Source organism: Anthonomus grandis, chromosome 10, assembly GCF_022605725.1.
Source record: "Anthonomus grandis grandis chromosome 10, icAntGran1.3, whole genome shotgun sequence".
NCBI classification, from domain to species: domain Eukaryota; kingdom Metazoa; phylum Arthropoda; class Insecta; order Coleoptera; family Curculionidae; genus Anthonomus; species Anthonomus grandis.
The window spans coordinates 4,047,599-4,062,698 of record NC_065555.1 but is presented as its reverse complement, the minus strand read 5'-3'; the positions used below and the strand labels follow the sequence as shown (position 1 = coordinate 4,062,698).

At 34.2% G+C, this 15,100-nt stretch overlaps 2 protein-coding genes across 2 annotated transcripts; one reads left to right on the top strand and one right to left on the bottom strand.

Annotated features, from left to right (window-relative positions):
• Positions 1 to 320: 320 nt before the first annotated feature.
• LOC126740882 (peptidyl-prolyl cis-trans isomerase-like 3) lies at positions 321 to 1,438 on the top strand. Its single transcript, XM_050447047.1, has 4 exons — positions 321 to 638; positions 704 to 940; positions 994 to 1,112; positions 1,168 to 1,438. Exons 1-4 carry the CDS (start codon positions 636 to 638, stop codon positions 1,292 to 1,294), a joined length of 486 nt encoding a protein of 161 aa, XP_050303004.1. The 5' UTR covers positions 321 to 635; the 3' UTR covers positions 1,295 to 1,438.
• On the bottom strand, positions 1,407 to 14,365 carry LOC126740875 (putative inorganic phosphate cotransporter). Its single transcript, XM_050447040.1, has 8 exons — positions 14,174 to 14,365; positions 13,978 to 14,117; positions 4,999 to 5,311; positions 3,424 to 3,644; positions 3,224 to 3,373; positions 3,027 to 3,159; positions 1,757 to 2,001; positions 1,407 to 1,699 (listed from the first exon to the last, which is right to left on the bottom strand). Exons 1-8 carry the CDS (start codon positions 14,217 to 14,219, stop codon positions 1,481 to 1,483), a joined length of 1,467 nt encoding a protein of 488 aa, XP_050302997.1. The 5' UTR covers positions 14,220 to 14,365; the 3' UTR covers positions 1,407 to 1,480.
• Between the last annotated feature and the right edge of the window lie 735 nt (positions 14,366 to 15,100).

Sequence of the window (15,100 nt, the reverse complement as noted above, 5' to 3'; positions counted from 1 at the left end):
ATTTAAACGGTTTTGTGCTAAAAATAATGGGGAATATGTTTTTTTTAAAGGCGGAAATTTGTGAAACTCACTCAGCTGTTAACGTGGATTCTTTCAGGGAAGATTTATTGGGAAATGCCGGACCTGGCTGCTCTTCCATTACATCCTAAAGGAATGAGGTATAAAAGGGGAAAATATATTATATACAAACAAACAAATACCTAACCTAAAATTTTATATAAGCTATTTGACACTGTTGACATATTTTGAAGGGCATGTTTTGACATGCAGCAGGAGTAAACCATTTTTCTTTCAATTTTTGAGTTATTTATCTTATTATTTCAATGCTTCCTATTACCATATGTTCATAAGCTTAAATAGTAGTTTTTGAAACATTGTAACAACCTAACAACTTATTTATAGGTTATGGCATAACCTCAAAAGACTCATAACCTGAAATGTACAGTAGTGTACACATAACCTCAAATATTGTGCAGTTTGTTGTTGGTCAACGAAAGGACGTTTTAATCAGCTTTAGAAATGTGAAATAAAATCATACATATTAAAAGTAGTTTCTCGAAGAATGAATTTACTGTTAAAGTCGAAACCAAGAATTTAAACATTTAAAATACCCGTCAAACTCCATACTTCTTACAATGGTAAACATAGAATCACTTTTCAGTGGTGCCCCATTAAGCTAAACAATCCATTTTAAACTTTCCAGTCGGTAACGCTACACACGGACGTGGGCAAAATAAAAATAGAACTCTTCTGTGAGAGTTGCCCGAAAGCCTGTGAAAACTTCCTTGCTTTATGTGCCAGCGACTATTATAACGGTTGTCTATTCCATAGGAATATTAAAGGGTTTATAGTGCAAACCGGCGATCCCACTGGCACTGGCAAAGGAGGCTCATCGATTTGGGGCAAAAAGTTTGAAGATGAGTTCAAAGAACAACTCAAGGTAGGATTAAATTACGCTTATAGTATCAGTATGTAGGTGTAGCATTGTTTTAGCACCATACTAGGGGAATTTTGTCAATGGCCAACAATGGACCGAACACAAATGGCAGTCAATTTTTCATATCATATGCTGCCCAACCACATTTGGATCTGAAATACACCATATTTGGAAGGTACGATTTTACTTATTTATGCTTTAAAATAGTGCATGTTTTTGTGGCGATTTAGGGTTATCGATGGCTTTGAAACCCTAGACGAGTTGGAAAAATTGCCAGTGAATCCGAAAAATTTCAAACCCCTTAAGGAGACCCGGATAAATAGTGTTACAATACATGCCAATCCTTTGGCCGGCTGATTAACCAGATCTTGTTCTAGTTCAATATTTTAAGACGATATATCATGGTGATATGTTTGTACAAATTTCGTTACCCCAAGGGCCTTAATTCATATTAATTAAACTCAATCAGTTTTATAAACTAATATATTAAGTTATGAAGTATCACAGTCTTTAATTTGAGCCTACAATTAACCCCCGCAGTAACTAGATCTGCACTGTATTGGATGTGCTAAACTTCCTTAAAATCTCCGGTTCTATGGTGCTGATCTTCTTGACTCTTGCTTGGTTTGTAGTTGAATCCTTTACAGCCCCATCATCCCACCATTGTCTTTCGGCAGAGGCAAATAATATAAATGCCGTTGCTGGTAGCACGTAACCGATGGCCGCGATTATAAACACGATCCGCCATTGTAAAGGATTTGTCTGAAAATGATCATGCTATTAAGAGAAAAAAAGGGTTTGTTCCCAAGTTGTTTTTACCTGATCAGTGACGATATATTGAACGGACAGTGGGGCACATAGGGCGGCAATACTAGACATCGAGTTGGCGAGTCCCACAATGATCCCGGAAAATCTCGGGGAGAGATCGATGGGATTCACCGAGTGTCCGAAGAGTATTCCCGAACCGAACACGTTGGCTACAGCTATCATGTAAACGGCCAAATGCTCTTGGGACCGTTTTAGGTATGCCAGGACCAAAAGGGATGCTGCTGATCCGTAGCATGCTGAAAATTGTCGTTTTTTTATTATTAATTTAAAATTCGAGGCCAAGTTTTTATCATTGAATCAGGAGGGTCTCTAATTTAAGGTTTAAAAAATACGAATAAAATATATTAAGTAGATCTTAAGTTGGGTTCAATTGTGTCCGTGTGTTGGAATAAGAAATTCATATTTGGACTAACTCGGAGATTTTTTCAGGTACACGCAATGTTTTTATATGCAATTGCTCAGTAAAAAACGTCCTTTGTTCATCCAAGACATATTTTAATTATTTTGGGAAAATATTCGCGAAAAAAGTGATTTTTTTGTAACAAAATTAGCAGAAAAAGTGTCCTAACCAAAACTGCCCTAGCTACCCAAGTAATTAACCTAAATTAACGTTTGCAAAATGCGTTTTAAAAATTTCAGTTAATTTGGTGGTTTTTGAACCTTGGTTGACAAAATGACCTCTAACTTAGAGAATTTTTGAGGTACAAGAATCCTTCATATATGAAAATGATCAGTAAAAAATGCCCTTGCTTTGTCAAAGACCCTTAAGAATATATTAGTTATTTTGTAAAAGTATGCTTGAGAAAAATGATTTTTTTATGAGAAAATTAGCAGAAAAAGTGCTCCAACCAAAACTGCCCTAACTACCGATATCATTAATTTAAAATCACGTTTTACCCTTAAATTTAAGTGGATTCTAAGTTATGCCTAAAAATGTCTGCTAATGAATACAAAATGTCGATAGAATATGAATTTACAAACTTCAAACTTGGTGGTCTTTGGACCTTGATTAACAAAGTAGCCTCTAACTCAGAGAGTTTTCGAGGTACATAAAATATTCATCTATGAAATTGCTCAGTAAAAAATGCCTTTCATTTTTTCGAAATCCCTTTAAGAATATTTAAATTATTTTGTGCAAACATTGTCAAAGAGTGTGAATAAATTGATCAAAACTGTCCCTTTTCGTTTGAGTTTCTACCCTCAAATCCAACCCCCAGAACACCTCTATATTAATATCGAAATTCTTGATTTATGTTCTTACCGTAAACCTCGAAAAACTTCCTGGTATTGGTACGAGAGAGATAACGTTTTTCGATCAAAAAGTCAGATAATGGCCCATAAATGTAGATCCCAACCACCCCTATGACCGAAGTCAATGAGCTAAGGTAGCCGCTCTAAAAGAAAAATTAATTTCTCACTTTACAGGAGGGACGGAAATTCAAAACTCTCTATACTTACCGCATCCACGTCGTAATTCATAACGGTCTTTAAATAGGTGGGCATCTCGTTTTGTAGAAATATAACAGCGTAGCCAGAACCCGCAGTGGGGATTACTAAGGCCCACACGTGTGGTGACGAAAGTATCGCTTTCCAAGGGGTTGGTATTACCTGAAATAGTTTTTTTTTAAATATATATATTGCCCCATCAATAGGGTTACCTCGGTTTCTTCAGCCTGTGCCAAAGACTCTTCGATATATCGTCTTTCCGCCGTACTAATCGTAGGGTGAGTGGCCGGGCTGTTGTGACCGAAAAACAACCACAAAATAGACCATAAAAAGCCGCAACCCCCAAACAGGTACAGGGAAACCGGCCACCCGAGGTAAGACTTACAAATCGCCCCTGTCACTGGTAAGCAGACAATAGAGGCAATACTTATTCCTGCAAGAGTTACATTAGATTTAATAATAGTAATAATAACTGAGGTAGTAAATAATTTAAATTCAAACAGAACATGTTTGGTTATATTCCTGGATCTTGCAAAGGCTTTTGATACGGTGCCTCATAATATACACTTCTTAATGTTCTTGAAAGATATGGAATTCGGGGTACTGCCTTGGAGTTGTTTTCGAGTTATTTATCAGGGCGACTACAAATGGTTGAGGTCAATAATATCTTAAGTGAGAAACAGGAAATTAAGATTGGCATTTCACTAGGAACAGTTTTGGGCCCAGTACTCTTTATAATATCAACTCACTATTAAGGATACAGCCATTGTGATTTCAGGAAAGTCTTGGGGCATTGTGAAAGATAAATCTGTAAATAATTTAACTATATAATAAAAAAATGGCTTCAAATGTTTAAATTATCATTAACAACATACATAGCCTTTTCACTTACTAATGCGAATAGACCACATTATAGTTCTATTTTAGTAGATTATCACTGTATTAAAGAAACTTCATCTACCAAATACCTTGGAGTTGTAATTGATAAGTTTGTGAAATGGCAACCTCCAACAAAATTCGAAAACTAATTCATAAATTTTACTTATTGAGGGAATTTTTAAATACTAAGACTTTAATAATGTTGTATAAAACATTTGTGGAATCAATTATATGGTATATTGGTGTGGGGAGGACTTTATAATAACTGCCTGTACAAATTAAATAGAATACAAAAATATATTTTGAAAAAGATAGATTGTAGCCTACGCATTTACTATTTAATAAAGATATTTTTAACATTCGATCAATTTACACTCTCACAATCTGTTCTTATATACATATTCGACCTAATTGAAAGTCTTTTGTTAATCATAATTATGATACAAGAACTAAGGTGCAAGAGGCAAATTAAACTACCAGTAAGTACTAATAATCTTAATGTAACATATAAATTACTTTGGACCTAAACTGTATAACTTGTTGCCGGATGCTTTGATCACAGATAGATATAGTGTCATGGTTGGTTGTATTTTAAATTTTTTAATATATATGTATGTTCTCTCTAATTTATTTAGTCTCTTAACCTTTCTTATCTTTGTGACAATATTTATAATAGAAAATATTATTAGTTTATATCTAAAAGTAACTAACATGATTTGATACCGCCACATACAGATGTTTCAGATCTAGGTGCTCGATTGTATCAATATTAAAACGCATCATAATTCGATAAACTATAATAGCTAAATTAACTATAGTAGTCTATAGTAACTTTTTATGTAATTACTGTTATATGATGTTTGTAAAGTAATTAAATAGAGTCCATATAAAATCGTATAGTAACAAACCTGAATAAACAAAAGTAGACATGCGACCCCTTTCGTTTTGTGGCGCCCAGCGTCCTAGCATGGTGTGTACGGAAGGGTATACGCCCCCCTGGCTGATCCCTTGCATGATTCTACAGGCCATAACCCCCTTGGAGCCTAAATAGGCGGCCGCGAGTGGTATAAGGGCGGTGGCGCAGGAGTTTACCGTTAGGGCGGTAAATAGGATCCATTTGGGGCCGTATTGTTTGGCCGCCTGCCCGGCCGCCACTAGGAGCACCAGGTAGCCCCAATAAAAGGAGGAGAGGATGACGTCGCGGTCTTTCCATGTGTAGGTCTAGCAAAGAAGATGATTATACATATATCGACTGTTTACTACCAATACTTCCTATCTACCACATTTTTCTAATATAAGATTTTTACTTGACTAAATTGTTTATCTATCGAATAGAAACACCTCCTAAGTATAAATATTTTAAAGTTCCCGCGTATTTTCAACTGTCAATATCAGCAATCTGTACAAGCCAAATATTGTGAAAGAAATGCCTCTTATCTCGCATTGTGTTATGGACAGCACCACGCGTAAATTAGCTGGGAAGTCTTATTTAAATTTATAATGTTTTAATAACAATATAAGTATTCTAGTTAACCAAGAACTTAAATTTTCTGTTGTAATTGTTTAAAAGATATAATATTTTATGCAGAAAAACCTCTAAAATAAAACAGTGTGCAGATAAGAGTTATTTCCATTCCCATATTTTGCATACTCGCTGCAGTTTTGTGGATACATAGCAAGCCTAATATGGGTGAATTATTATTATTATTATTGATACCATAATATTTTTGTAACTAGAAAAAACAATAATAAATTATTAATAATATAAAAATGTACAAGGGCCATCAAATTACTTGTCGTTTATGTGGGTGTATTAAAAAGTGTAGATAAAAAAATATGATTTTTAAATTTTGTTTATTGTTCAAGATAGTTCAAAATTTGTAAAACATTCTATAGGCAACTTTTTTAATAGAATCCATTGGCATACTTAGAGTTTGTTGTATTTTATTTAAGATCAAAATGTCAAAAGATAAAATTATTCGCATGGTAAGAGAAGAGACAGAACATGCATCTCTTGAAGACCAATCTATTCCATTGACGCCTTCTCAAGCTAATTTTGTGTTAGTTACACAAGAAAATTCGGTGGAATTCCTTCAGGACTGTAACAATTTCGATTGCCAAGATACGCTAAATAATTATGGTGTTGACAACAATGTCGGGATCTCGTATGTTGGTTGTGAGCCACATGAAATTCACAGTCAGCTGATGCTAATAATGAAGACAGTACTGTAAAGCAAACTAAAAACTAGCTAAATGATGAACTAAATATTGTCAAAGAAGATATTGGGATATTGCAGAATACGGAAACATGAGCGAGGGGAGAAAAAGAAGACACAAGGCAAACGAAAATAAATGGAAGAAAAATCAGAATAAGAAACTAAGAATAGAAGGGAAAGAATGCTTGGGGTATACAAAACCAAAAGGAAACAAAATCAAATTAGACGACCACCCAGATCCATGAAACCTACGTGTACTTCTTCGGTTTGTGCAAAATCAAAGAAAATAATGTGTAAAAGATTTACTGAAGAAGAAAGGCAGTGCTTATTTGATAAATTTTGGACTGAGCTTAATTGGGACCAAAGAAAAATCTTTGTAGTGAGTCACGTTACCGGGGTTGTTCCAAAACGCAAAACAACGGTCGGTAGCTCTCGCAGAAGTGAAACCTTAAATTATACGCTCACTTTCAGTAATAATAAATATCCAGTCTGCAGAAAGATGTTTCTGAATACCCTTGGGTTAGGAACCTTTACTGCGCAGAGCTGGACAAAAAATAGTATCCATTTTATGCATAAGTGCAAGGAAGCACAAAATTTAAGTCACCTGAAAAACAACCCTCATCAAATAGATATTTATTTCTTAAAGAATTTTTTTAACCATCAGTTATCAAAATTGCCTTCACATTACAATAGGGCCAACTCTTCAAAACTTTATTTGGAGCCTGTTTTTAAGTCATTAAGCCAGCTTTATCAATTATATTGCGAAAATGCAGATAGAAAACACCTTTCAAACAAAACATTTTACTGTCAATTCAATGATAGTAGTTTGGCAATATGTCAACCGAAAAAAGAACAGTGCGATATTTGCGTCAGTCAAACTGTTGGGAATATTAGTGACGATCAGCACTTAAAAAATAGAGCACGAACAGAAAAGCAAAATGATAAAGCTTCAGCTCAGGAACAAAAGTGCATTGTTCTTACTATGGACCTCCAGACGATTAAAATTTGGCCGAATGTTCAAGCAAACAGTGTGTTTTTCAAGACTAAATTATGTTGCCACAATTTTACGGTGTACGATATTACTAGCCATCATGTTATTGGTTTGCTGAATATGATTGCTAGGTGGTAGCTTCTGCGTTTACCTCATGCATTATTGATTATTTAGACAGACACTGCGCCAACAAAAAGTTTATTGTTATTATATATTCAGACGGTTGCACCTATCAAAACCGAACAAAGTCTTGGCCAATGCATTGCTTAATTATTCCATTAAAAACAAGATTCCTGTAACTCAAAAATTTCTTGAACGGGGTCACACTCAAATGGAGTGTGACTCCGTTCACAGCTGCATTGAGCGGAAGCTCAAAAACAGAGACATTCACCGGCCAAGTGACCATATTTCAGTCAGCAGAAAAGCAAGAAAAGAAAAAAAGCAAACCCTTCCCATACGAAGTTGTGAAATTAGGGTATGACTTTTTCAAAGACTATTTAAAAACTTGTTTTTTGAAGTATACAAATATTCGACCAGAGCCAATGATCCTACAGTCACGAATATTCGTGCTTTACATCACAAATTAGATGGAACAATTCAATACAAATTGCTATTTGATGATGAATGGAAAGCACTACCCTTAAGACCTAAGAAAATATCCGAAGTAATAATTAATTATCCACAGCTTAACAAATCCAACATTTCGATAAAAAAATCAAAATATAAACATTTACTGTCACAGTTTTTATGATGCCATATAAAGAAGACTAATTATTCAAATATAAAGCACTAATTATTTTTAATTAATATTTGTTTAATTACGCCTAATTTAAAATAAAAACTTAAGGTTTGGATCCCTATTTTATTTAAATCCTCCTATCTTCAATAAAAGCTATGCCAATAACTCCTATGTTACAAAAACACCTTAAAAACGAATTTTTTCTTACAAATTACATAAAAATTGTTTCACTTAAAATAAAGAAATTCCTAATCAATAATGTTCTAATAACTTTGCACTTAAAAATTATTAAATTAATTTTTTAAACGGTTTTGTCCTCCTGTAAAATTCTGGTTTTTCCATATAGGAGGTAGTAAACAGTCGATATGTATATGTCGGAGAATCACTATTATTTGTTTTCGGACCACATTGAGTTAACACTTGCCAGACATCACAAACACGTTGAATATCCCACATGGCATATTCAGGGAATATCACAGGTCACCATAAAACATATGCCAGGAATATCTTTTTATTTTCTATAACATGTATGCTATAGTCATATCTGTTACATTGAAGGGCACAGGGGTAAAAGGGGCTCATTGCGATTTTACTCAAAACTGTGATATTTTCAGGATTGATAGTATTTCATATGTACTTTTACCTCCCATATTCCAAACTAGATAAAACGTGCTCATTGAAGAGAAAATCTGCTTTAAAAAAAAAAGCTATACACGGGTAGAACCAGCTCATTTATCGTGTAAACCGAGCAAAAACGGGCTCATTGTAGAAATGAGCGCGTTTTTGCATGTAATGCGTTTCAACCATGCTATTATTAAAATTAATTTGTTCCAATGTTTAGTATTATTGCGTCAGTTGATCGGTCTACTACCAACGAGAGCGTGCTTGTTTGTTTTCTTTTTTTTTTGTTTTATCCTTAAAACTCAAAAAGTTCTCATTATGAAAAGTGGTGAACTAAACCTGAAAAATAGTGTAATGGAGCCTAGGAGCAAAAAAAGAAAATCTTACGGCAGATTAAGGGACGTTAATAAGAAAATGAGACTCCAAATTCATGAAATGGGCCCTAATTGCAACTGTTTAAAAAAGTGTTTTGATGTTGTACCCAGTGATACAACATGGAACATATTAAACCATTTTAACATGCGTAGGTCGACTAATGCTCAAAATTCATACCTTAGTAGCTTAATATCAGTACTTCCGGTTCAACGTAAGACATTGAGAGAAGGTGCTAAGCACTACTTACAGTGCATCCTACAAGTACAGGGTGCGAGCTGTGGTAGCAGGTAGCACGGAGGAATTTGACGTGTGCCGTAAAGCATGTATTGCTTGCTATACATGGCATATCAAGAAAATTTTGGTAGCAACCTTGAAGGAAACAGGATATGCTCCTGAAGATAAACGAGGTAGGCACCCAAACCATTCTAATAAGCTTCCAGTAGAAACTATAAGCCTAGTCAGGCAGCATATCAATTCATTTAAAGGTCGTGGAAGTCATTATGGCCTGAAGGACCCTTCAAAAATATACCTTTCTGAAGAGCTAAATATAAAGAAAATGTTTAAGGAACTTCACCCTGGCAATAAAATATCGTACGGGTCGTACAGGCAGGTGTTTTGCCGTGATTTCAATATCTCCTTTGGTTATCCATGAACGGATACTTGTAGCAGCTGTGATGAGTTCACAATAAAAATTAAAAACTTAGAATCTGAAAAACTTATTTGAGGAGATCTTACGGATATCTAGGGAGATAGAGAGATTAACTACAGAAAACGCGTTACATAAGAAAAAAGCGGAAACTTTTTATAGTAGGAAGAGGATGGCTAAGATAAACAGTAAAAAAAATCTAATTTAGAGGCAATTTGTATGGATTTTGCCAAGAATCTTCCAGCGCCAAATATACCAACAAATGATACCTATTACAAAAGGCAGCTATCAACATACGCATTTAATGTTCACGTATTGTCTACCTCTGAGAGCTATTTTTACGTCTATCCAGAAACCCAAGGGAAAAGGGGTTCAGATGATGTGTGCTCACTGCTTCATAACTTCATATATAACCATCTAGATCGAGAAGTAAAGCACCTACAAATATTTTGTGATTCATGCAGTGGCCAACAAAAAAATTTTACCTTTTTTCGTTTTCTTCATAACTTAGTCAACAACGAGAAAAGGTTAGAATCAGCTTCTATCACGTTCCCCATTCGAGAATGTGATAAGAATTTTGGCCTCGTAAACCAAAAAAGCAGAGCAGATCTTCCCAAAGACTGGTTGAAAATATTGGAAGAATCCCGCCATTCCCCAACTCCATTTACGGTTATCGAGGTCAATCACACCTTTTTCCGCAGCTGGGGAAAATTTCTTGACAATAGTTACGCAAAAAAGTCGCCATTCCCATCTAGACCAATCAGAGAAATTAAGATAAATAGAGGACCTTTGATACAGTATCGCACTACATATAATGGATGTTGGGAGTCAGCTTTGCTGCAAGGAAAAAACCGGAAGTCTTCGCGATTATCGTTCGTCATCTTCAAGACAACGAATTTATGCCAGCTGAGTTAAGTTATGAAGGTACAAATTTTTTTATTATTATTAAATCTGTTTTTTACGTATTTTATTTTATATTTAGGGCAGCTTCCAATATCTGCTGAGAAGTTTCGGGATCTGCAGCATTTGAAAACAAAAATTTGCAACAAAGTAGCGCAAGACTTTTTTTCAAACATTCCGCATCACTAATTAACGAATTAGTAAATTTTAAGGATAAGGTCGGTTTTATAGATCTACAATAGTAATATCTATTATTTTTTTAGGAATATTGTTTGGAGCCTTTCGCACTAACGACGATCGAGGTTATGATTACTGTGAAAGAACAGGCTCATTTCAATAAAATGGACCCCTTTTTCCCCTGTCACTTTTGTACCTGTATGCGATTTTATTATTTTTTTGTACTGAATGGAAATACAAACAGTCACAAAACACTTAAGGAGTTTGTTTATTGTTTTATTTTCACAAAAAAAAAGTTAATTGATTGAAAAAAGCAACATAGCGTTCATAAGCTAGAATTTCAACCTTAAAATCGCTCTGCTGAAAAATCACAAAAATGCTCATGAGCTCCTTTTACCCCTGTGCCATTGGGGATATATTTAGTGTATATGCCTGCAATATTTTTTCATCTTTTATATAATATTTATGCAAGGCGTCAATTTGAAAAATGTCCATTTGAATATCTCACAAAATATTGAAAGCTGTATGTAGTTTAAATTGAGAACATCTGTATACATAAAGGGATTGAGAAACGAACTACTGTGTAACAAATAACTTGTTTTATTATTTCTATCCAAAAAGTTTAAAAGTGTCATTAGATTTTTAGATTACACTGGTAACAACCAAAAGCAATAAATATAAAATAAAATAAGTGTAAGAAAACTAAAAATAAAGAATGTCCAGTCACATGTTTTGTTATTCTATACGATTTATTTTTATTAGAGCTGTCTTTCAAGAGTATCTCTATTTCTAAAAAAGAAAAAATATCAATATGGGGGTATATAGTATTAAATATTATCAAAATAGTAAAAAACGGTTAAAAAATCAGAGATTTAAGGCAGATGACCCATTATTGGTAGTTACATTTTTCTGATCACGCATTTGTTCATTCACAATAATGAAACAAAGAATTTGGATCATTTTTTGTACTGAAAACCTGTAATGAGATTACATTGTTTTATGGTTGTATGAATAATATGTAAATATGTTTTTTTATTATGTCTGAGTGGTTTTATGTGATAATACAAACAATTCTTATCGATGAAATGTTTTGTTGAGCTTTGGAGAAAAATTTGACATTTTTATGGTTTTCGGTTATTATTACAGTCGTGATATAAAGGGAACCTGTTATCACTAAGAAGCGTTTCTACTGGGAATTTACACTGGTGGCCAAAAGTAGATTGACAACTACTTATTTTTCAAATTTGTTTATATCATGGTTTAGGAAATGAGAACTTAGGTGGGGCAATATCTGATTAAAAAACAACGGGGTCTATTTGTAATGTTTAATTATATTTAAACAATTTATTCGTAATACCCAATTTTATAAAATAAAAATTAAAAAACTAAACAATTTTCCAAAATTAAAAATGTAAAGGGTTTTATTCAATAATGCGTTGTATAGCCTCTATTTCTTCTCACTTCCACCAACCTTTTGGGCATTGACCTAATTAAATTGTCAAATATAGGACGTGTCAATGGATATCCAGCATGCCTTCAAAGCCTCAAAAAGTTCTTGTTTATTTTTGAAATTTTTACATCGGATGTGACGATCAATGTAATCCCAAATATACTTGATCGGATTTAGGTCCGGTGACTGTGACGGCCAATTTGATAACATTATTTTTTTCTTGGGTCAACCATTGCTTAACGGCCTTAGATGCGTGTTTTGGATCGCTAACAAGTTGAAAGTAGTGGTTGAGTGGCATAACTTCCTCAGCGTAAGGTACCATAATATCCTGCAGTATGTCTTTATACATTAAACGATCCATCGTGCCTTCTATTAAGTGTAGTGGACCCATCCCATAGCCCGAAAAACATCCCCACATCATCCATGCTTGACTCTGGACACCGTATATTTGGGATCATACCTTTGGTTCACAGGACGCCTAACATATCTTTTGCCATCCGAATTAATCAAATTGAACTTTGAGTCATCACTAAAAATAACTTTTTTCTATTCGCAGACTGTCCAGTGACTATGTTCTCGAGCAAAGCGCAATCGCGCCCGTGCGTTTTTTAAACTTAGCAGTTGTTTCTTTGCAGGGCGTCTTGTTTTTAAATCACTATATTGAAGTCTCCTTCTAATGGTACCACAACTAACTGAACCCACACCTTCTTCTTCCAACTGCAGCTTGATTTCTTTTGAAGTTGCGAATGGGTCAAGTTTTGCTTTTTTCAAAATTAATTTGTCAACACGACTGGTGGTCTTCTTTGGTAGGCCGGCCAGTTTTTTTTAGAGGAACAACACTTCCACGGAGATTAAATTGTTTTATTATTTGCCTTGCTGTTGCCCTCAAATGAGAAAATTTTCGAGCCTGTTTAACCCCTTTCCGGTAATCGTCGATTATTCGCATCTTAATATCGATCGATAAAGTTATACCACGTGGCATTGTGAATATTTTTCAAAGCTAATAGTAAGGAAAGTCAAATCAATAGAAACCAACGCATAAAACTCAGAGACTGAATAAACATGTTGTTTGTCAATCCAATTTTGGCCACCTAGCAGTCAAACAAAATTATTGGAATTTGATTAAAAAAATATTGAGAAAAAGTGCAAGCAATAAAACTCTATGGAATTTGTTTCTTCAAACTACGTTGTTTACATCCCTGAACACTAATAAGCTCAACCGGTTTTTCCTTTGCTTCAGATAAAATATATCCATAAAAATGGAATTTGTCAATCTACTTTTGGCCACCAGTGTAATTAACACTACACGCCATGACAGTATAATAGTTTAAGAGCTTCGGCCAAAAAATCTAATTAAAATGAATTTGATGCTACATCAAAAAAAATTTCACAGTTTTCGGATATCGCAGTTATAATAGATGGCATTCAACTGAACGGAACAACTCTTATCAGGAAAATGCGGTTTATCACAACCCTATTGCTGCTCACTAAAAAGTTATTATAGTCCGAGGGTTTGAACGAAAAAAATTCTATATAATTATAATTTCATACAAGGAACCAAATGTAAATAATTTAATTTAGCTATCACACTAATGGGTTATTTAGGACTAAGAAAATATTAGTCCAAGAGCTTGAGAAGAATAAACTGATTATAAAAGTGTACAGTTTCTTCATCTATTTCTAAAAGAACGCCACTGCTAAAACTATATAGTTTTTGTCTCTAAGATCTTGGACTTTGAATATGGACATTGTTCACATTTCAATGTACCTACCGGAATTTTATCGTTAACAGAGGCGGTGCTATCGGTCATGGCGACAATAGACAAGGAGAGAGTGATCCGGGTCATCAGTTCGGTGGCCACCCCAGTAAATAACAGAATGGCTTGCACATGCCTTTTTCCAAATTTTGGACCTAAAATTTTCACTTAAACAAACGATTTCTTTATGAAGCGAATAGTGGTTATTTACCTTTTTCCATATTTTCTTTCCGGAACGTACTATTATCCTTTTGCATTTGAATCTTTTACAGGATAGTTTCATTGATTTGGCTGCTGATTATTACCGAACCAAATTATCACTAAATGACGTCCGATTGGGTAGTTTATGTAGGTAGACAATTGACCGGCGTATAGTAATCTTAAAGTAGCACAGACGACTATCTCTACAAATAAGTGCTAAGTAAACAAAAATTATTGTTTTTTAATCTAGTGTAAAAATTTAAATACGCAAAACACTTATTGGTTTATCAGCCTATTGAAACCTTTTATAATATTCGGGGTGGACTTTAAAAAAATCAACTTATAACCGCGGAATTAATTTGGACGATTTTTAGAGACACCGAGTATACAGTTCACTTCATATAGAGGAATTCCAGTCGGGACATTTTCTTTGGACATCTTTCACAAAATAATGGGAATAATCTTAAAAGGGCTTAAGCGAATGAAAGAGAATTTCTTATCAAACAAACCAATAGGAAAAGAATTCTTGGGGCTCAAAAACTTTTTGAGTTATAGGCAATTTTGTCGGTGAAGGTCCTTACAATTTGAAATTTTTGAAACGCATATTGCAACATTAACATTTTTATTCTTTGCGGACATTTTTGGCCATAACTTGGAAACCCCCTTGGAATATTTTCTTAATTATTACACACTTATGTAACAGCATCCTGAGGATGGACTTGAGAGTAAAAATCATATTCTAGGTTAAAGATTTGGGTAGTTAAAAAAACATTCATAGCATATCTTTACTTGAAAATATTTGCATGAAATAATTGGAATATTGATAAAATTACTTCGGTTATAGTAAGGGCGTTTCTTACTCAATAATTTTTTATATCAAGGCGTTTTGTAGCTCAAAAACTTTTTGAGTTAGAGACAAGGTCTAAGAGCCGCCAAA